The 22,757-nt window shown below is 33.7% G+C and overlaps 2 protein-coding genes across 2 annotated transcripts; both read right to left on the reverse strand.

Moving 5' to 3' along the window:
- Positions 1-1,202: 1,202 nt before the first annotated feature.
- Positions 1,203-1,682, reverse strand: LOC107961100 (E3 ubiquitin-protein ligase ATL59). Its single transcript, XM_016897336.1, has one exon. It carries the CDS (start codon positions 1,680-1,682, stop codon positions 1,203-1,205), a length of 480 nt encoding a protein of 159 aa, XP_016752825.1.
- An 11,935-nt stretch (positions 1,683-13,617) lies between these two features.
- LOC107960344 (NAD-dependent malic enzyme 62 kDa isoform, mitochondrial) lies at positions 13,618-22,452 on the reverse strand. Its single transcript, XM_016896680.2, has 20 exons — positions 22,200-22,452; positions 21,474-21,692; positions 21,232-21,328; positions 21,005-21,123; positions 20,284-20,451; positions 19,545-19,673; positions 18,960-19,020; positions 18,354-18,457; positions 18,125-18,208; positions 17,759-17,865; positions 17,047-17,158; positions 16,519-16,632; positions 16,228-16,293; positions 15,739-15,811; positions 15,555-15,641; positions 15,236-15,290; positions 15,073-15,144; positions 14,458-14,520; positions 14,239-14,359; positions 13,618-14,149 (listed from the first exon to the last, which is right to left on the reverse strand). The coding sequence occupies exons 2-20, from the start codon at positions 21,651-21,653 to the stop codon at positions 14,075-14,077; spliced, it is 1,887 nt and encodes a 628-aa protein (XP_016752169.1). The 5' UTR covers positions 21,654-21,692; positions 22,200-22,452; the 3' UTR covers positions 13,618-14,074.
- Between the last annotated feature and the right edge of the window lie 305 nt (positions 22,453-22,757).

Below are 22,757 nucleotides of genomic sequence, written 5' to 3' on the forward strand. Positions count from 1 at the left end.
GGGGTGGTTGGGGTTAAAGTTGAAGCACTATAAGAATTCAAACCAAACACAAAAACAAGAATCAATTCTTGGCTACCTACCACACCATTAACACTCCCTAGTTGGACTCAAAAACAAATTAATTATATATGAAGGAACTTAACCTAAAACAATATGTTAATTTTCATCATCTTCTTCTACCAAAAGCAAACATGTCGCCCAAAGAAAAAAAAAAAAAGGAGAGCAATATTTGTGGTTCCCATTAATCCATCCCAAATTTGCTATTGGGTGGACTGACTGACTGACGTGCTCATTATGATGGTCAATCATGATCCATCAAATTACTATGTATATGTATTTCTCTTTTAAATTCTGGCTCTTGTTTCCTTCGCAATCCCACTCAAAACATTAATGGGTTGGTAGGATTACACAGAATTATACGTAACTCCTCAAAGCCTAAGACAACCCCACCCTCCTCTCAATCTCAACTGCTCTCTTTCACCATTGCATTTGCATGCCCTTCCCATTAGTTGTTCCCTTTATTCATATATTTAAATCTTTAATTGAATTCAAGTACTTAATTAACATGAAATAAATTATATTTTTATGAAATTATTTGTCTTTTACACATTTTAAACACAATCAATAAAAATTATCAATAATGAAAATTAAATTTATGTCATCATTATGCATAAAATTTCAACTTTACAAATACAACTTATGATTTATTTTTAATTGGTTTATACATTTTCATATTATTATACAAAAACTTTCTGCTCATATGTGTTGTTATTATCATTATTAATTTTAAATTATAAAATTTTTTTATTTATTATATGTGATTTATAAAATATGAACCTATATTTTGCATACATGATTCCCGCGAATTTCTATTTGTTTCATGATAAAACAATTTAGAAATCTTGAATAAAGAATTCAAGCTTGTAATTAAACCCTTTTTTTCTGTCATTAGCTGCAGTTCTTTGTATACTCTGATCCATATATCTATAGCAGATATATTATAGATGTATATAGAAGTTTCTATGATCAATAAAAAAAAAAAAGTCGTACTTGCTGAAGTTACCATTTATTAAAGACAAATGAGTGTACTAGTGCTGAAGAATCAGGTGTTAGCAGGACTTTTGGGACATTGAGAAAGTTAAGACGAAACAAGGTTTCCCAAAAATAAGAAAACAGGAAATAAATAAAAAAAAATGTAGTAGCTAGTGATGTATTTTCCCAAAAAGATTGTGCAAAAAAGAAACAAGTTGATTGTGTGGGCGGCGGAGGCCAATAGAAACCTCATTTCTACAAAGAGGGCAAGTGGAGCGATATTGGAACCAGGCATCGATGCAATCAACATGGAAGCAGTGTTTGCATCTGGGTAGCCGCCGTAGCCTCTCCCCTTCTTCTGCTTCATATAGACACACACAACAATAGGGTACTGTTACTGTTGCGGCAGCCTTCATCGTGGTAGGATTGCACTTGTAACGGAAGGTGAAGAAGACATTGAAGTTCATAAAGTTGAGCAATTCAATTACAGACATTGCACAACGAGGAACGGCGAACAAGAAGAAGATGACGATGAGAACAAGGCAGCAGTAGCTACTTGTAAAACCCAACAAACTGCCTATCCCGTCCGTCAATTCCATCTCACTTCTCATGCCTACTACCGCCTTCATATCCATCGCCACCTGCTCCATTCCCTCTTTCTGTTTTTATCACCTATTCACAACATGAATGGAATAATATTGAAAGCTTTTCATGTTGCACTCCTATTCATTTCTTCTTCATCACATTTGTTTTTTTTTTCCCTATACCATCTCTCTCTCTATATATAAAGAGATCATATATGGTACACAAAGATAGCACAGTAACTTTACTTTTTACGAAAGACTTGTAGTATATGTTAATGTTTTAGTGGCGTTCAAGCATTCCGCATAGATATAAATATATAAATATGATGAATGGTACTTACCCAAGTTTATACCTAGCTGATGTTGCCATTTGGTACATAATTAATCCTTCCCCTCCTTTGTTTCTTTTGTTGAGTTTATTATTAATAAGCAGCAATTCATGAAATGAATAGGTTTGGTAAGACTTAGTTTAGTGATACAAAACTGGGAAATTAAATATTGGCAGACTTGGTGATTAACGTGGATTGAAGCAACCAATTGAGGGGAGGGAACAGAAAACAGGTGTACCAACTACAGCACTGCTTTGCCTTTGGGTTATCAAATTTCAACTTGTACGTTGCCGATTGCCACACGTTTCAAATGTTCTAAGGGTGAGGTGAAAGAGATACTTATATAGACATACATAAGATGGGCAAGAAAACAATTGTTCAAAGCTAATGTAAGAATCGACTCACCTACATTTTGGGAACATTTGCAAGCTTATTAAGACAATAACATAATAAGTGGTCAGTTTCAGTTTATCAAAGGTTGGACTTTATTTTAAGTACTTTCTTATCTAAGAAAGGAAACCCAATTTCTCTCCGTTCGGTCCTTCCACTGTAGCACTCCTCTTCCAGGTTTGGTTCTTTTATACACCAAGTTATGCAAAGAAGAAAATTAAACTTTCAACATACAAAAACATCATATTATAACAAGTTAGATATTTATATCACCTGGATTATATCATTTCCATATAGAAGATGTCTTAATATATACATTTTGAGCTTCTTTTTTTCATATTTGTTATTTCACAAAATTCATAGACATAATTTGTTAATTATAAAATTCAATCATTATATCAAATTAAATGTTTATGACTTAGATGAAAGTCAATATACTGATGGACCTAAAATGCAAATTAATCCCTCAAAACAAGGTAAATATGATATATATCAGATTATGACATAATTACGGCAAATACAATGAGTGGGGCCTACCTTCCCTCAACATTGGTTTTTTTTTAATGATAAGAAAAGAAATGATTATTTATGAAAATAATCCCAATGAAAAATCATGTATGAGAATGACTTGAAATTTATAGAATTTGTCAATGTCATTAGACCAATCGACGGCATCGCTCTCAATGGTGGTTATTGTATTTAAAAAAAAAATTGATGCCATCACAAGGACAGGCGACACCATTGTATATTTTTCAAAAGACTCATATTTTTTTACGGATATTTAGGGAGAAAAAAATAAAAAATATTTTTAATAGGCATTGAAGAAATAAAAAAAAACTTATTTTTTCAGATAGAAAAAAGAAGAAAAAAACTTGTCAAGAATATTTTTTGTTGTCGTCGAGTTATCTGGCGGCACCGATATCGGTAGGTAAAAAAGTTATTTTTTTGTGCCGCCGTGTGGCCGCCAATAAATGAATAGTTAAATATAACACCAAAAATAGAAGAATTAAGAACAGCAGTGTCTGCAAGTGCACGGGTCAAATTGTAATATAGTTTAGAACAATAAAATACTTTGAAAGTATTCCGAGGATTGTACCCAAAAGATGATGAAATATATAATGAAAACGTTTTTACAATAATAAGTCTAAGTAGTAGTAATTAACTCCTATATTACGATAAACCATAAAATAAATTGAAGAGATAAAAATAAGTAAATAACGAAAAGAAATAAATAAAGAAAAATAAACAAACGAAATAAATCAATAAACCAATTAGAAAGATCAATTCGCTTCAAGGTTTGTAACTAACTTCGGATTAGGGTTGTAGGGTGGATTAGCTATCGGTTAACCAATTATTACCTTCCAGCCTCTAATTAACTAATCGATTGGTTGATACTTGTTTATCTCCCGACCTTAATTTCTCAACCAAGATAAATTATGATTTACTCAGTTCAACTTATCTCTCGACCTCGTTTAGCCTATGATAACTTCCTAGGCTTATCAATCTTAGTGGTTTAAGCATACATAATTCATACCAACTAATCCCTTTTGGGAAACCCTAAATCCTCTGTTAATCACATCCTTATCCACTCATTAATCTCCCCTTATTCATAATTTCTATCTCGATTGAATAAATTATGTGAAAAGCATGGCCTATTCGAGAGAGAAAAGAGATTTGAATAATCATGGATTGAATATTGAATGGGGAACGGAGTAGCAAATATCGTGATTGGAATAGAGAAATAAATCGAAGGCAATAATAAATAAACTAAAATACTTTAATTAAATAGATATACTCTTGAATCAAAACTAATTTCAAGAGGAAAAACAAAAGAGTTATTGAAAAATCGAAAAGAAAATAATCTACTTATACTCCTAAACTACTAGGGTTTTTGAAGGTGCCTAGGACAACTTAATTATATCGAACCCCTAATGTCTTATTTATAGAGGTGTTGGCAACCCAAATTAGGTTTTAAACACGTCATAGGTCTTCGTATAAGTTTGATTGCGCGGACGAAAATAACCCTGAATTACATAGGCGGGACGTTGACGTGTGTCGCGCCACACCTTTTGCATGGCAAGACATGACACCTAATTCCAGCCTTGTGTCATTCGTTTGGTGCTTTGACATCCCAAGAAGCTTGTGCATCACTCTTCCCTTGCTTTCACATCAATTGGGCCTTTAGATATTCATTATACACACTCAATTGAACTAATTAGCACAGTATAAAGCCCGTGTCAGCCTATTGGGTCACAATACCTATAAAATGTGTTAAAAAACACTTATTTTATTAACTTTTAATCCTAAGGCCTAAATACCAAAAACATAAATTAAAATATTAAATTTCGTAGAAAACAAACTCCTTAAGTGCAAAATTGACTCAAATTGACTACTACATTTGACGACAGGTCAAATACTCCCACACTTAAGTCATTGCTTGTCCTCAAGTAAACTACCCAAAAACAAAATAAAACCGAAAAAGAAAAAATAAAACTGAAAATAGGAAATAAACATACACATAAAAGAAAATGTACTTGAGCTAGCTTGATACACGAGATTGGGTCGAAACATCGACACTACAAATATTTGTCTAAATATATAATTCTAGCTATAAATTTAAATAATTCAAAGTTATTATCACCATAAAACCTTATAGACCTTATTTCCTTATCATCTTCATCACCAAAATTTCTAGGGTTTGAACTTTAAAAGAGGGTTTTGATAAAAGTGTGATGGGGTTTCAATAAGGTAAGTCTTTAAGAAGTTTCATTGATCTATCGTAATTTGATATGTCAAATTAGGCTCTCCAAAACACTCGAGGAGCTTATTCTCTAGCAATTTACAAGTCTTTTCCATTCTTTTGTTGACTTTTAGTTTCTATTATTAATAATCATTTTTGCTTAGTTTTACTCCTTTTGAGACCCAAGTTAGTAAAATGGCGCCATGAGGACCCTAACAATGTGTTTGAGTTGATGTAGGGAGACGACGATGACCCGATCTTGAGGAGAGCCACATTCAACATGGGAGTTGCGACATTGATTATAACGCCCCTAACCTGAATCTGTCGCCTAAACAGGGTTACAGAGCATTCCCAGAGTTTACAAATCAAATAGACAGAAAATAAAAACATTTCATATCACATATTCATGTTAAAAACTAATCAAAATAATACATATTTCCTCTTAAACGAGCCTTCGAGGCCCAAATTACACGTTATAAACAAATTGGGACTAAATCGAAAACTAAAAAAAAAGATTCAGAAACATTTAAAAATTTCAAAGGTGCAGGAGACATACGCCCGTGTGGCTCACATGGTCAGGAGACGTACATGTGCCTCAGGCTGTGTGGGAATCCGAAATAGGGGCACACAGCCGTGTCCAAACTTGGGTATTATCTGACTTGGGTTACACGGCCAAGCCACACGCCCATGTGCTAGGCCATGTGAAAATACCTAGGCATTCTGTTTCTAATTTTAAAGATGTAGGGGACACACATCCAGACCACATGCCCATGTGCTTAGCCGTGTATCATACACGGCTGAGACACACGCCCGTGTCTCTATCCTTGTGGACGAAAATAAGCCATTTTAAGGCCACATTTCTCACCCATTTTTTATTTCCACTTAAATACTTCAAATTTCATACTCATAGGCCATAACAAGACCTTCAATACACTCAACTCAAGTTTTAAGCATGTCATATTATCTCATATATCCTAGCATTTCGAATTTTACCATATTGATCAAAACATATATATTTGCATATTTATACCATCTATACTATACTATCTTATTCACCAACATGCCTATAACTATCCATCAATTAACCACACCCAAACATATATCAAGCATGATAAGACTACACATACATATATAAGTTGATTGGAAATATAAACAAAATGTAATTCATAATATTTACACAAGCCAACTTTACTCAAAACCATTCCAACCCTATACATGCCATATAAACCATAGTGTATGTTACAAAGACTACCAGAATGAGCTAAATAGTGTGACTTAATGTGCTGATCCGATCTCCCGACCTTACGATAATCTACAAGAACATTAAACAACACAGTAAGCTTAATGAAGCTTAGTAAGTTCGATGGGTTAAACATAAATCTTATCGAACCTACTATAACACATCAATTAAATAAATTCATTCAATGTTAATTCCTACCAATCACAACTTCAATTGATGAATACACTTATTTCTGATCAATACCAACAATAAACAACAAATCTTTCAATTTCAATTACATAAGTCACTTACCAAACCTTACCAAATCGAAGAACGGCTTACGGATAAGAGTACATCGTTTTTAGAAGCCCGAACGCTGAATAGAAGCTCATAAGAGCTAAACAGAAACACATAAGGGTTGAGCAAAAGCTCGTAAAAGCTGAACAGAAACCCATAAGGGTTAAACAGAAGCTCAAAAGAGTTAAACGAAAACTCATATGAGTTAAACAGAAGCTCGATGGAGCTAAACGAAAAGTAAACATGAAAGTTCGTAACAAATGCTGAACCTCGGTTTACTTGGGTAATTTGCCACATTTTCCTCCATTTTTTTCAATTCACCGAATGTCGAATGTACTTAAATCCCGTGTTCTATTTATTTCGGTCATTTTATTTAAATTCATAATTTTAACAATATTTCACTTTCAACAATAGATATGAATAAATATATAATACCATTCATCCATTCAATATATTTATATATATGTGTATATATATTAAAGTTTAACCGTACGAACTTACATGGGTTAAATTGTAAGATTTGTAGAAGTTTAAGGACTATTATGCTAATTTTCCTTTTTCACGAGTATCTACGGGCTATTGATCTAAAATATAAAATTACTCATCCATTAGCATATATTTCAGTTCCAATTCAATTCACAATTAATACCCCTCAATTTTTTAAATTTACACAATTACCCCAACTTTTACAACTTTTACAAGTTAGTCCCATTAACTAGTTAGTCTATCAAATGAACTAATTTTCTCAATTGATAATTTATCTAAATATTCTAGGCTATCATACAACCTTTGATAAATATAAATTTAATACCAAACCCTAATATTTAACATTTTCACAATTTGGTCCTAAAATCAATATTTAACAAAATTGCTATGTAAAATCATCATACAACAAATTAAAACTCTAAATCCATGTTTATTCATCTAATACATCCTATATTCTTCAATTGTAACTTCCAAAATTTTCAATAAAATAAAAAACTAAGGTAATAGTTAGTTGGACCTAATTATAAAAGTCTCAAAAACATAAAAATTACAAGAAAAGGGAAAGAATTGAACTCACATGAAGTAAAAATATGAAAAACCAGCTTAAGGGTTATCCTATGGCGGTTTTGCTGAAAATTAAAGAAGAAAATGTCTAGAATAATAAAATTTCAACGTGTAAGTTTAATTTCACAAAAATATTAAATTGTTTTTCACACTTATGCCACCTCAGCCATCCCACTTGGGCATATTTTCTCCTTAAGCCCTCTTTTGTTTAATAATTAAGCCATTTAATCACTATTTCTTATAATTAACAAGTTTTGCACCTTTTTTAATTTAGTCCTTTCTAATTAATTAACTACCGAAACGATAAAATTTCCAACGAAACTTTAATACTAACTTAATGGCACTCCATAAATATTTATAAAAATATTTACGACTTGGTTTATAGAAACGAGGTCTTGATACCTCATTCTCTAATACCACTTGAACTAATAAATCCTTATAAAACACAAATTACTAATGCAAATATCTTTCTAAAATCATATTTGACTCGTAAATACCAAATATTAAAATTTACAAACTTAATTGTTAAATTTGGTGGTCTCGAACCACTATTTTCGACATCATTGAAAATCAGGCTGTTACATTAATTCTATGGATGTCGGGACACTAAGCTTCCTCTGGCTCGAGGGTGCAAAACTTCAATGAGAAATCAACCTAGAGCTGGTTATCGAGAGAGTTGGACATTGAGGGTGTTATGTCGCGACATCGAGTCCAAGTCATGACACCGAGCCTCCAAAGTTGCAATATCACTAAAGGTTGTTGAAGTGAAAAAGTCGTAGTCACCACCAAGGATGTTATGACTTTGGGAAATGAATGTCGCGACATCAAGAACCCTTAGAGCCACGAGTGTGCCACTATCGAGGGCATCGCGATATTGTTTCCTGACGGGGTGAAAAATGTTGTAGGGGTAGTCTTTCTTCTAACATCAACCTAAGTCAACACACACATTCTAAGGGTAATTTTGTCATTTTTAGGGTTGAATTTCAATTGTTTTAAAGACCTTTTGGCTGTCAACTTAAAGGAGACACCTTTTATTTAATCTTTTTAGCTTAGTTGTTAGCTTCTTCTCCATTTTAGGTTTAGGTTATTTACTTTTCTGAGCTTAGTTGGTGTAACTATTAGTTTTGTTAGTTTTTATTGTAGCTTTTCTTTTTTTTCTTTTGCAATTAAGTACTCAAGTTTTACTTTGAATTTTGATTTCTCTTCAAGTCTTTCAACATATTTCAGCTTTGCTTACCTTTAAAAACATAAAAATCTTAACTTTAGTTGTGTTTTCAACTCTATTATTACTGCTATCATCTTCTTCAAAGCATCAATCCAAACACCCCTAAGATTCCTCTAACCTTGCTTTTATGTTTCCTTGAATGAATCATTTGAGCATTTGTTTGATTGTTGATTGTATGATGATGATGATGAAGATGAATGGTAACTAAATCTATGGTGGTTGATTGATGGAAACGTTGCTTGGTTAGTTTTTGGTGTAGGGACTAAATCATAAAAATTATACTAAATTGAATAAACTTTAAAACTTAGAATTAACGACTCTAGATGAATATTTAGGTAGGTGAGATTGTGAGAAGAGCCTATTGAGAACCAATTTGGTTGTCTTGATTTAGTTTGGTGAGATCGAGAGATAAACCAGACTAAATTGTCCAATTTGGTAAAATGGTGGCTGAAACGTAAAATTGAACCAATTAGAAGTTTGAGCCCTATAAATCCCTAATCCAAAAATTAATCAACAACTTGGAAGTCAACCAATTGCTTTTGTTCATTGAATTGTTAGTTAAATACTTTTGACTATTTTACAATTTAGTCCTCTTTAGTGTTTAATAGTTAAATAGTGTAATTACCCCTTGAATTATGAATTGTTGTACTATAACATTTAGTGAGTAGCTAGCTAGACTTCTTGTTTGCATGCATCTTACTTGTTAATAGACTTATCACCCGAACTCTCTTGGGTTCGATCCTTAGAATACTCGAAATGTTTCATTATAACACTTATAAATATTACAACCGGTCTATCACACTTGCAGTAAACCGCTATAGTTATAATTGTCTTTGTGTTGGTTCATAGCCTCGACGCAAGCATGCACGTTGGGGTACAATCACACATCTCTCTTATGCATTAATTACATGTTTAATGAAATTTTTGTTGTTGTCGAGCCATTTAAGTGGCTAAATAATGTTGGTTCAATAGTAGTTATGGGTATTTACGATGATATTTGTTTGTTTTGATTAAGAAAATCAAGAAGGAAATGAATTTCTTCATAAAGGCAATGAGAGAGTTAAAGATTGAAGTGGGAAGTGTGGAACTCTCCAACCCTTCTTTGTAAAATCTTTGTAAGTCTTATGGAAATTGTTTTTATAATTAATATTATAGTTCAATGGTGAGTTTAGTTAGTTTGTGTAATTATAGCACCAAGGTAAATCAAAATGTTATTAATTTTCTTATGATTATTAGAAGTATTTCATTTGAATATATATATAGAATTAACTTATTATATATGTTAATTGATGTAGTTAAATTGTTATTGTTGAGTTTTAATTGACTTAACGAAAATGTCATTCAAGCTTGGATGAGGGGTAAGGCCACTTGTAAAGATAATAGATGTATGCTTGAGGTAAGTAACTTACCTACTTCTTAAAAATCTATTTTAATTATATTAATGTGATGGGTGTTTATAAGAAGTATATAAGAATTATGAAGGTGAAATGGGAATATGAATTTGATAATGTTCCTATGTGAAAAAGAGAGAGATTGCCCTAGTAGCTTGGTACAATAAATGAAGACAGATATGGTATGTTATAAAGATTGCTATGTGTACATTGTATGGAGACATGACTTGGACTGGAGACATGATATGTTGTCATACAGCATAGCACTTTGGTGCGACCCGGCTTTACATGACATTAACTTGTGTAATGGTTGGGGGCACCTTTAGTGCCAAATATTTGGGGTGAGGGGGAAATCCCGAGTGTTCGACACTTATTATACTAGGATACGGAGGCTTTAACCAATTGTAAATCGAATGACTATTAAAGAACTGTACATGTATTATAAAAGTTAACAATTCAATATTACTTGTTTATGCTTTTAGTATGTTTATATCATGTGCACACTAAGTTATTCTACAAGTTACTTATTCTAAAAACTAACTTATTATTGGATAATAGTTCATTTAAGTTCCTAGAGACTTACTAGTTTTGTGCTTAACGCGATGTTGTCCTTTGCGCGTAGGTAGTTCGACTTTAGAAGCCAACTCAACCAAATGATCACCTGCTCAAACCATTGCTAGTATTAGAAAGTATGAAGCCCATATATTTGCATTTTAGCTTTCTAATAGCATGTACTGATGTCACGGGCCGCAGTTCAAAGCCAATGACCATCGCACATAATGCATCCCATGGAGGTCTATCATTTACATTGGGATCATTTGACCCACGAGAGTTGGCCCGATTCAAAGAGTTGTTGAAGAAGCCTAGGTCGCCCAATAATGCTGATATAGAAAGATAGACTACTTTGGTAAATATGGAAACTAATCTTAAAAGATTGAGGGGAATCATATCTTGTAAGATTATATTAGATTTGATATTGTAAATCTTGTAAATTCCTTGATTTTAGGGATAGTCTAAATCTTGTTCTTCGATGTAACTTGATTTAGACCGTCGATTTTAAGGGAACCCAACTTTAAATAGAGAGCCTCCCTCTCACTTGTAAGTCATCCATTGTATTCCATTCTTTATTGTTTCTTGTATTCTTTGAAAGAAAATAATACAATTGAGAGCATTTACTTAAACACCTCTTGTGCATAGTTTTCTGTGGCTTTCTTTTCTTTTGTGCCTTCTTTTGGCTAGAGTTACTTCTGCTATATAAATTAGTGCCTTAGAGGAATTCTTTGTGAATCCTCAATTGTTTAGTGGTTTGGTTAACTTAGGCGTGTTTGCATCGAAAGGATCGCTTAAGGCCACACGGATTGCGAGACTAAAGTTCTAGCCCCGTGACACTAGAGGGTCTTGCCTAATGCATATAGATCAATTTCATATTATCATGTTATGTAATGGATGTGTTTACAAATTCCATCTTTGAACTTAGTTATTTTTTAGTTAGAAGGCTTTATCTTCTATTTGCTTGCATATTAGATTATAGTTATGATCTGAACCATTTTGAATGGTTTTATATATGTTTCATATTGCTTGTTTATTGCTTGAAGTGTTTGACATGAATGGTCCAGTTTCGACTAAGTTTTTAATAGAATTTTGTTGAAAAATTAGCTAAATTTTGATGCATGTGACTTGAATACTTTAGTCGGAACTGGTTTGGAAGCTGTTTTCAACTTAAGAAATGTGATTTTTGGACTCCCGGAGTTTGGATTTAGTTTTAGTATTGTTTGGGGGTTGAAATAAGGGTCTTTAGGGGTTATTTTTTACCCATAGGGAAGCGGTATCGATACTAGGCCCTAGAGGTACCACACCCTAATTGGAAGAATGCAAAAATGTACAATACCAGGGCTAGGTATTAGTACCTTTGGCCCTAGGTACCACAATCCTTGTACCTTTTGGGGCCACTACACTATTTTGTGCAAAAAAGGCCCTCCAAGGCCCGAAAAGGGCCCCGGGCACCTCTGAACATCCCTAAATCGATTCAAAATGGCTTTAACAAGATTTTAAAACTTAGAAATTGATTTTACCTATTTTATATGATTTCATAAAAATGTTTTCTTAAATAAATTTGGGATTATTGTCATAAAAGTGGTTTCGTGACAGCTCTCATTCGTACCGATTGTCAAGATGGATGAGGGATGTTACAAAAACCATTTAAATCTTTCTTATTTTCGGGATAATGGCCTAGTAACCTCCTTATTTCTAGCTTAAGTTCAAATTTAGCCACCCCGATGATAACAAATCCTTCAATTTGAGGTCCTATGATCAAGGCTACATCTTCCAACATGATCGTCCCTTCGCCGTAGAAGTGGAAGGTAAGAGTCTCTAGTCTCCACCTTTCCACCAAGGTTGTAAGCAACAGTGATCATAACAAAATAGGAGGTATCAAAAAACTCACTTCCTCTAGACGATTTGTAAGTGAGTATATATTACTACGAATTCGAAGATTTCGTTGCTTGATCTAGAAAGTAAATAAAAACAAAATAAAAATAATTTTCTAAATTCAAAATTGATATAATTTAATACTAAAATTAAATATACATGTCAAAAAAATAAATGCTTGTTTAACTTATAGCTTAATAAGAAAATTACCATATTTGCTTCCCTTAATAGAGCTATAGTAAAGTTAAAATATGAAGTTTAAGGTGAGAAAGGATGATTTGAAGAGGTTTTTTTTTTTTTTAAGAAGTCAATAATGATGGGAGACAACTTGAGCTTGGGTAAAAAACAAAATAGGAGAGGGAATATTTATAGGTGCAGTACTTCAATATATAAGGTTTAGGTGGAGTTAAACAGTTAAAAATTCAATTTCAAGTTAATATAGTTATTAGGGTTTGGTCTACAATAAATAGTAAAAAATTAAATACATATAAACTCAACATCCATAAATATCAATGTCCATACAACGCATTTACTAAAATTAGGTTTACAATAAATAGTGAAATCTTAAATACATATAAACTCTAGACATTGAGCTCAATGCAATTCATATATTAGGATTAGGTTTGGAATAAATAATGAAAATTTAAACACATGAAAACTTATTATTCATGTGTCGAACTCAGCTCCACGTATTAATTAAGAGTTCAACTCATTAAGATCAAAATTAATTTCATATCTCTTACGTATTATACTAGCTTGAAATCTGTAAATTTCAAAATAACATCATCATTACATAATTATTACTTTAAATAAATTTCACAGCACAAATTTTTCAATAAAACTCGTCACCCGTTAATGTCGAGATACTCTATAAATAAGGTTTACAAACAGATTTTAGGGAGTAACAAATATTGACTATATAATGGATAGAGGTGCGCAAATCACAGCCTGCCATTCACATTCTTAAAGCTCAGCCCTAATACAAATGATAAAGGCCAATCTTAGTCAGTGTGAAGTTAGCACAAAGAACAGTAGACAATCCATTCCTGCATAAATAATTACCGTTTGTCGGTCTCCAGTTCATCATCAGCCATCAATGCCTCTGTCATGATATATTCATTCATTTCATTTGGAATTGAGGTGTGGAAACAAAGGAAAGCATGAAGCTAAGCTTGCTCTTCACAACAATTTTCTATCCACTCATAAATCTAAACAATATATAGATAACGACGGTGCATATTATTAACCAAATTCCTTATACCAATCCAACTATTTTATGCTATTATGCCATGACGTCTGATGTCTTTGGCTGGGACCAATGACAGAGCAAGATCAACCCCTGCTATTTCTTTCCATTTGGAACAAAAAGATGGCATATCCACCAAGCCAACTAATCCCTTTTGTAAACTAGAGTTGGATATTCTGGGCTCCACATGCTGTTCTCCACATATTCTAAAACTTCCTCCTGCACCATTACATCACATCTCATTCTTACAATTCATGCGTTTTAAACACAGCAAAACCAACTTTTATTACATCAACAGTCAGCATTACCTCGTTCTGACATATTTTTTGGAGCTCTCTAGCGTCAATGTCACGATATCCTTCTGCCAGATCCTCTTCTATAGCTTCCTTCACCACAGCTGCTGCTACCTCCTTTGTTATATCTCTTATCCTACAAACAAACAAACAAATAAATTTATACTTAGCCTATGACACCGAATTCATTTTCTAGGTGAGATAATACATATATCTTAAGGCCTCATCACATACTTTGATATTGGAGGGAATATCATGCCCTTGAGAACTTCATCTTCTGTCATGTAGGCAGCCAGACTGCAATTGTCAATTTAACATAGCATGAGTCAGTATCCAACTCAGTACCAAAAGCCACTTTACCATCTTGCTTAAGCCATTAACTTCTTTTTCTTCTTCTTTTTTTTTTTTTTTTTTTTTTTTTTGCTCGAGGAGTTTTAAGGGAAAAAGAAATATTAGTGATCCAAACCCATATAACAGACAGCTTCTGGCATGCCATTTGGGAACCGACTAACAATATTTTAGTATGTTAATAATATATATTACAATTATTAGAACTTAATGCACAAGTTACTTACAAAATGCCTCCAGAAAGTAGAAAAGTACAGCAAACAGATCCTAATCACTACTTTTCTTGAAGAAAATTTTTATGTGGCTCGGAGCAAGTGGGGATCCAGTCACTGGTACTGTCTTTATCCCTTTGCATACTCATAAATTACCTAAATTTCACATATACTAATAATAAAAGTTTATTCCAAAGAACTTCAACATAAACTCATAGTCTTGGCAGGTGAAAAATTCAGAAGCATTTGGAGAAATATTTATCAAAAACAAAATATAAATTAACCACACCGTTCTGCTGCAGCCTGTAGCATGCCATCCGATATGATCCTAGAACCAGACAGAAGAGTTCCAAGGCCAATACTGCAGAAAAGAAGGGTAAACAATTATAAATGATGAATTAGAGAATCGTGAAGTAAAACGATACCTTTGTGAAGCAAATTAAAAAACTGACCCTGGAAAGAGATACATGTTGTTTCCTTGGTTGCTATGCCCAATTTGACGATTTCCTAAATTGTTCATGAGTTACAAGAAGTAAGCCTTTCACTCTCAAAGAGGAGAGTAGGGAAAGAATTTCTGTTTCCTTGTATAAAAATCAAGATACTACAGAATTTCAGGCAATAAATGAGGACCTCGTATAATAAGTAGCTATAATTCATACAAGTTTAGGCATTTTTAGCAGACAGAGCCCCACACGGCAAATTGGTAAAGACTATAAAAATTAAAAGCGTTACTATGTGGACAATGTCAAACAAGGTAGTCTTGGCACATACCAAGATCAACATCTCTAAATGGACTTCCACTTGCAAATATAATGTTGTCGCCTACAATCGAGAAAGCTTCCTCTGGGGTGCACTCAGCTGTAACAAACAAGAAGGGTAAAAAAGACCATGGCAAAACTCAGTACAAATATGGATGGCCCTAATTTTGTCACCAAAACATTTAAAAAAATCATACCATTTTTTGTAGGGTTTGACATTGCAAAGATAGCTGGTTTAGCTGATGTCGATCCTTTAAGAGCCTCCAACACCTAAAACATAAAATGCACTTAGATTACTTTGCAAAAAAGATTTGGCAGGAAGGTCAATGAAATGCAGAGATTCTAGGAAACAAAACAGTCTAAAATTTTTAAAATTTATTGTGTTGCAACCTTGAAGCCTGTTTGCCAAATCTTTACAATAAAATCTCAGAAAACTTTCTTCATATTTAATTATGTGAGAGAGACATGCAAAAAGTGAATCTTTACAGGTCAAATATTCTCATCATAAGGTTGATCACTGGGCTTGAAGATACAAAAAAGTGTTAAATTCTAAACTAATAAAGAGTTAGTTTTGCTAATTTGGCAATTGGTAAATGATGTTTAAACAGTGATCATAGATTTCATAACAGCCACAAACAGCAGAAGCAAATCTTCTGCTTGTCACCTGATGAAAAATTCAATTCTACCTCTTTGGAGAACAATCCTCCAACACCAGACAACCCAAGAAGCACATCAGGCCGCACTTGCCGCACCTGTTTAGCCAGATTAAAGAAAGGCTTTTAACCGTGAAAGAATAAAGAGACTTGACAATGTATTTGATAACATAACTCAGAAGCGATAAAAGAAAACGAAAAAGACAAATATTGAAGTACAGGTCATTCCCACAGGACTAATTTTTTTCACGTGTTAAGAATAAAGTTATGCTGTAATCCATATAAAGAGCTGACAAAATGTTTCTGTGCTAGCACTATACAAACCACTTCCACAAGACTTGAACCCTCCCTTAATCCTTGACGACCAGCTTCATTAGTGTTCCTTGCAAATGGCAGGGCGTCTGGATCAATATTTTCACGTTCGTCAGTTATGAGACCCTAGAAAAAAACAATTCATTTGGTTACAATGTATATCTAATGCAAATTGGTGCCACTCGTGGAAGATAACCATGCAAAGGTTGCATTGAACCATTATATTCTAATAGAAAGAATCCAGAGCAGAAAAAATGTAAAAGTGACCTAAAATAGTTTTGTAATGCATTGATATAAATGAAACTGAAACAATCAAATGATGATTTCAGCATTACAGACCACCAAGAAATGTTGTGATATGGATTACAAGGAATGCGATCAGATAGTTAATTGGCCATCTTTTATCCACTTATGATGGTTCCAATTTGAAGAAGAAATGTTAGAAGAAAAAACATGTGTAACATCAAAAGCAATAAAAAGTCCCTGTAAGCACAACTGCCTGGCTGAAATCCAGAGTTCTTGAGAGATTATGCTACTCACATTAGCATCAACAACCCAGAATTGACTCTTTGCACTATCAAAAGCATGCTCAGTATTTCCTAACAACCTTGCCATTGTTTTCCTTGCAGCATTGACAACCCCTATTCCTGCACTGCAGTGGTATAAAGGTTATGCAAACAATTTCTAAAGTCTCCTATTAGCATGCAGGGCCTTCCAATTAATTTTCACAGAAAATACTAAAATGACAAAAGAAGAAATAGCAAACAAATAAGTCTGCAGATTCAACAAATTTGTGAAATGTCAGATAGAATGAGAGGAAGTCCACTCAGAGGAAAACATATAATGGACCAGCTAAGCCTTAACAACATAAAATATCCATATAAAGTAAGAAGAAGAATAAGCCAACGGAAACTAGCATCTTATTTTCCTTTTGTGGAATAACTTCTTTCATTTTTCTTCAGACATATAGAGAGAACAAATGAAAATGAGCTTGCCAGAAGGATACAAGTATAATAAACTTGCTATAATCCAACCACAGTTCATAAGAGATGAATTTCACCCTTCAACTCAGAAAAATAATGATTAGGGAATAACCATTAAATCCATTGTACATCAGGTGCCAAATGAAAACAGTCTAAGCACCACAAGTGACCATCCAAATATAGGAATAATATAATAATAGCCATGTTATCTCTTCTGTGATATCAGTATTATGATAATCCATAACTACTGGATAGGCTTGAAAACTAACCTTCCAGCACCAGCAACAACAATCTTTTGCTTAGGAAAGTCAATCATTGGCCTTCCCTGTGCTCTTACAGCTCCAAGAAGACCAGCAATTGCAACCCCAGCCGTTCCCTGCAAAAGAAATCAATAGAAAATCAAGGCAAGATGTGAAGGCAAATAAATATCTGCAGATAAAATCAAAGAATTTTTAAGGCATGGTTGGTTTAAAATTATGAATTGCAAAAAAAAAAAAAAAGACGTTCAGTAACATTAGAAACATTGTATACAGAACTAAGAATATGATCCAAAGAAACAGGTGAAAACAAATGGAATGTTTAGCGTTAACAAATTAATCAAGACTCAAGGTGAATTATACTAAATTTTCAATTACCTGGACATCATCGTTGAACATCCTGTGTGTATTTCTGTAACGCTGCAATAACTTGAAAGCCCACTTGCTCTGGAAATCTTCAAACTGCAGAAACCCAATTTAATGCAAGAGAAGATTGTGTTAACAAGATAGACATATCTATCTACAAGTCTTGCCATATCTCTTAAATGAAGATACTGCAATTTAATTCCAGACAAGATTACTTCAACAAGATAGACATTCTACATACCTGCACAATCACATTTGGCCAACGAGTAAAAACTGCCTCCATGAATTCATCGATCACTGCAATATACTCATCACCATCAAGGCGGTGTTGTTGAAGCCCCAAGTCTGTTGACAAAATTGTGTGATCACATTTCTTCTTAAGATCATAAAATTAACTCAAAACATGCAAGTACAAAACAACAAGCTACGAAAATTGGGCTAGTGCTAGTAAGACCACATACTACAAGCATCAAGAGGAGAAGTCAAGAGCCTCATAATTTCTCTAAATATCTTGTATAATAGATGATAGATCAAAAGGTTACCTCAGGGACTCTAGCCAATCTTATGCATCATTGCATTCTTAAGCCTGTAGGCTACAAGTCCGAGCCCATATGATATCTAAAATACCACACTAGTACAAAAATCTAACACAAGCGAAGGACCAATGATGGTTGATTGAAAAGTCACATCTACACTTGCATGCATTTTCTGCCAAACATAGACCAGAATTTTCCTTTCTCGATACAGCACTGTTTTAACAAATTTCAATGCAACACTACCAGCTACTTAAAAAAAATAATGTCATTTTTCATATGCTTCCTCAAAAATAGGGTGATGAAAAGCTTACACAACGGGTTTTTGAGCAACTTCTCATTGTTAGTCCCAACATCAATCATGACAGGAAGCACCTAATGCAAGGGAGAAAACAAAGGAAATATTGTAAAATTCCCAGTAAATGGTCAAGCTGAGAAAGACCAGAAACATTAGCATTACCATTTTACAAGGTTAGGAAATGGTTGAAAATAGGAAAAATGAGCCAGTTAGACTAGCTGGGAGTCCACAAACAATAAAAAAAACATGTAATAAAGTCTCACTCCATCATAATCGTTTTTAGAAGCAAAGCTAACCTGAAGTAAAATAAAATAAAATAAAATAAAATAAAAAGGCAAAGAAAATAATACTAAAAAAAAAGAAAGAATATGGATAAAGAACAAGAACATGGATATTTATCAAAGTTACCACAGAAATCTTTATTCTAATTCCAGCATTAAAATGCAGGTATAAAGATAGAGAATCATCGGTAGGGGGGGGGGAGATCCAAATTTTATTATTCTTGTAAAATTGTTTAGATAATTGTAAATCCCTTACCTAAGTAAGAGATAAACATAGAATTTATAAACACAGATACAAGATAAGAGAAAGAATAACATACCCTCTGAGGATTGATACCAGCAGCAGCAACATACAAATCCAGCTTCCCTATAGCAATTCCAATTCCCTGAACTCCAAGGTCTCCAAGACCCAATATTCTGCTTCCATCCGTGACAACAATCATATCAACCTGTACTCAACAAAAGTTAGATAAACAAACTGGAAATGTGTGAAGCTGTAAAGTTAACATATTTCGAGCATATTGTCATTGACAAAGCCAAAGAATTTCTGAAATTCTGATACCAAATTATACAAGTTACAAACTAAACCAGATCTGAAATGAGAGAAGAACTCAACACTATTTTGTTGCGGTACTAAGACAAATGATCATGTTACTTGAAAATGAAGTAGGTAATTGAACGAGGCAATCACTGAGTTGAAAACAAATTTATGTAAAGAAAAAGCCCAAATTCCAAAATTTAAGAGGAGGTTCAAACATTCAAATTCTCAAGAAATCACCTATTAAGTCTTCTGGTAGTTTAAGTTAGAAAAATACACAGGATAGAAAGCAAAAGGCGAAAAGATAATTGATCTGTGCAAAAGGGAAATAAATGAGAAAATAACAAGTCAAAATTGTAATAAAGCATGGGATTAAAATTTGCATGTCAGAATATCATTTCATGTTATTAGTATTACCACGTAAGGCTGCACTGCTATAAAAAACAATGCCCACAATTGGGATCAATTCAACTAAATAAAGAAGTTTTAATATTCAATGCATCATTATGAGTAATTCATACCTGATCAGCAGGCCAGTTGTAAACCATAGACATCATTTCTCCCCGATCTTCTGCACTAAAGTACATTCCTCGAGGCCTTCTAAACAGACCACTATAGTTCTGGCAAACAAGACCGACAGTTGGAGTATAAACAATAGGAGCATATTCCTCGATGTTGGCAATTAGAACCTGTCAAAGTTAAAATAAATGATGCTTCAGGTATATCATCAAGAAGATGTCATACACACACTGCTTTACAAAATACATACTCTACAAGATGTGTCAAAAAAATTATATGCACATGCAAATTCACTAACAAGATGTCATGGTAATTCTTACTCGTAACACCTTTAGGCTGATTTCATGTAAGACTGTCAGAAAGATGGACATATCACAACCAGGAAGTTAAATAATTAACTGGACAAGATAATGGAGTCATTGGAAAATGGACGCGACATGAAACTCGGAGGAAAACAGAAGAGAGATACTAAGTAAATAATTAGTACAACGGAAATTTAACTGAATTATTCCTTAAGATGCTGCATCAAGTAGGTGAAATGGCCATTCTGGTGGTAAACTGTAATTGGTAGACTGTTATCATTAGAAAAGAAGTTTACTACATACCCTGAACTCAAACCACGACATATTGATTAGATTAGCATTAGATGGAAGAAGGGGAAGCTTAAAACTAGCTTGAAAAGCATTACAGAGATCCCAATAAAGCAGATAAAATGAATTGTACCTTGTAGTACATAGTCTCATTTCTGTCATGCAAGCGATTAAGTATCCGCCACTTGGCAAGCGCATTTGGATCAGATGGTCCATCTCTAGCTTGCACTTCAAGCCTCTTCAAATCAACCACTGGTAATTAATCAATTAAAAGGCAAAAAATAAAAATGAAAATCATGGAGATTCAAATTACAATTATCATAGATAAAAAAGCTTTGTTTGATCAATACAAAAACTTACTGAAGCGTTCAATTTGCTGTTCGGAAGACATTACATTTGGAGGAAGCAGGCCACGAAGATCCAGACGATCTCGTTCCGTCATGGAAAATGCTGTTCCCTAACATTTAAACATTTGAAAGGGTTAAAAGCTATGAAGTTTGAAGCTAAACGAAGCACAAAAACCAGAGACTAATGGAAATGATTGACATTGAGGGAAGCCCAAGAACAGGGCCGTAGTAATGGAACTGAAAAAGAAGTAATACCTTGTTGAACCATGGATCGTGGAGGATATCGAGGCTGCGCTTGTGGACAAGGGTAGGTCGGTGGCCCTCGGCGGTGGTGAAACATCTAGGGCGAGTGACAGCAGTTGGATTGATGAGGCTTCGTTTAAGGCGTCTCATCAGAGACGAGGCTGCTCTCGTCTGATTGTAAAAGTTAGACATGTTTTTATGCTCCTGCTTTTGTCCAGCAAACACTAAACTCTGAAACAACAACAGCGTCAATAGTGGAAGAAGAAGACGCGATCTGGTGGGAGTGAAAAGTGGAGGATGGAGCTTAGCTGTCTCAATTTTCCATCAATTCGATTTTTTTATCACAAAAAATTACAAATAAACAATTAAAGATTGTTTTAATTTTCCATTAATGGTGGGTTTTTTTACCATTTTCAGAATTAATTTTTTATTATCTAGATAAAAAAAAAAGCAGCCCCCATAATCAGAGGCTTCAATGCCAAATTCTTATCCATAGCCCATTTACAACCACGTCTTACAGTTCAGTGTTAGACTATGGCCCAAACTATTGCCATTAAAGATGAAAACGATAATTACAAAGAAAAGAAATAGGAAGGGAGGCAGACAGCAGCCAAACTACTCCTTGACAACTGACAAGGTGAACGAAACAAGAAAGATTTTCTTTAAAAGGGTTATCAAATGTCTGTGAGTGGGGAAGTCCTAGAGGCATAGTAAAACTATAGAGAGAAACAAGCCAACCTATGCTTTATTCTTATTGCCCCTCTGGTCAGGTATTCCATTCTCTATTTTGACGCCACCCAGCAAAAACACCATCTCCCCTCTTAACTTTATTTAGAGTAAATTTTTCTGCTCTTATTCACTTCTATGTCAAAATCTTGTCTTTATGCTTCATTTCACCTTTTTGCGTGATTTTTCCATCTGGGTTTTTCTTTTCATTGCTGAAATACCATTTCTTTTTTGTTTGTAAAACCCCCAGTTTTTGGCTGAGATTAGGGCTTTTTTCCTCTCAAGTTGTTTCCCACTTATATTCTTGATTGCGGCATTTGATGCTCTGTATAACAGCCCGATTTTGGGCCTAGTCGGAATAGTGGTTTCGGGATCACAAATCCGACGAGAGAAAATATGGTTATTATTATATTTTTATGGTCTACAATTTCACGGAAAATTTTCGTAAAAATTTCGTTCGAAAATTTCGACGTTTGGGCACTCAATTTAGTCAAAAGGACTAAATTGTAAATAGTGCAAAAGTTGAGTTGAAGTATTTAATTGATATGAAATTTTAAATTGGAGGTCTTT

The sequence above is a fragment of the Gossypium hirsutum genome, chromosome A05 (genome assembly GCF_007990345.1).
Source record: "Gossypium hirsutum isolate 1008001.06 chromosome A05, Gossypium_hirsutum_v2.1, whole genome shotgun sequence".
Classification (NCBI taxonomy): Eukaryota; Viridiplantae; Streptophyta; class Magnoliopsida; order Malvales; family Malvaceae; genus Gossypium; species Gossypium hirsutum.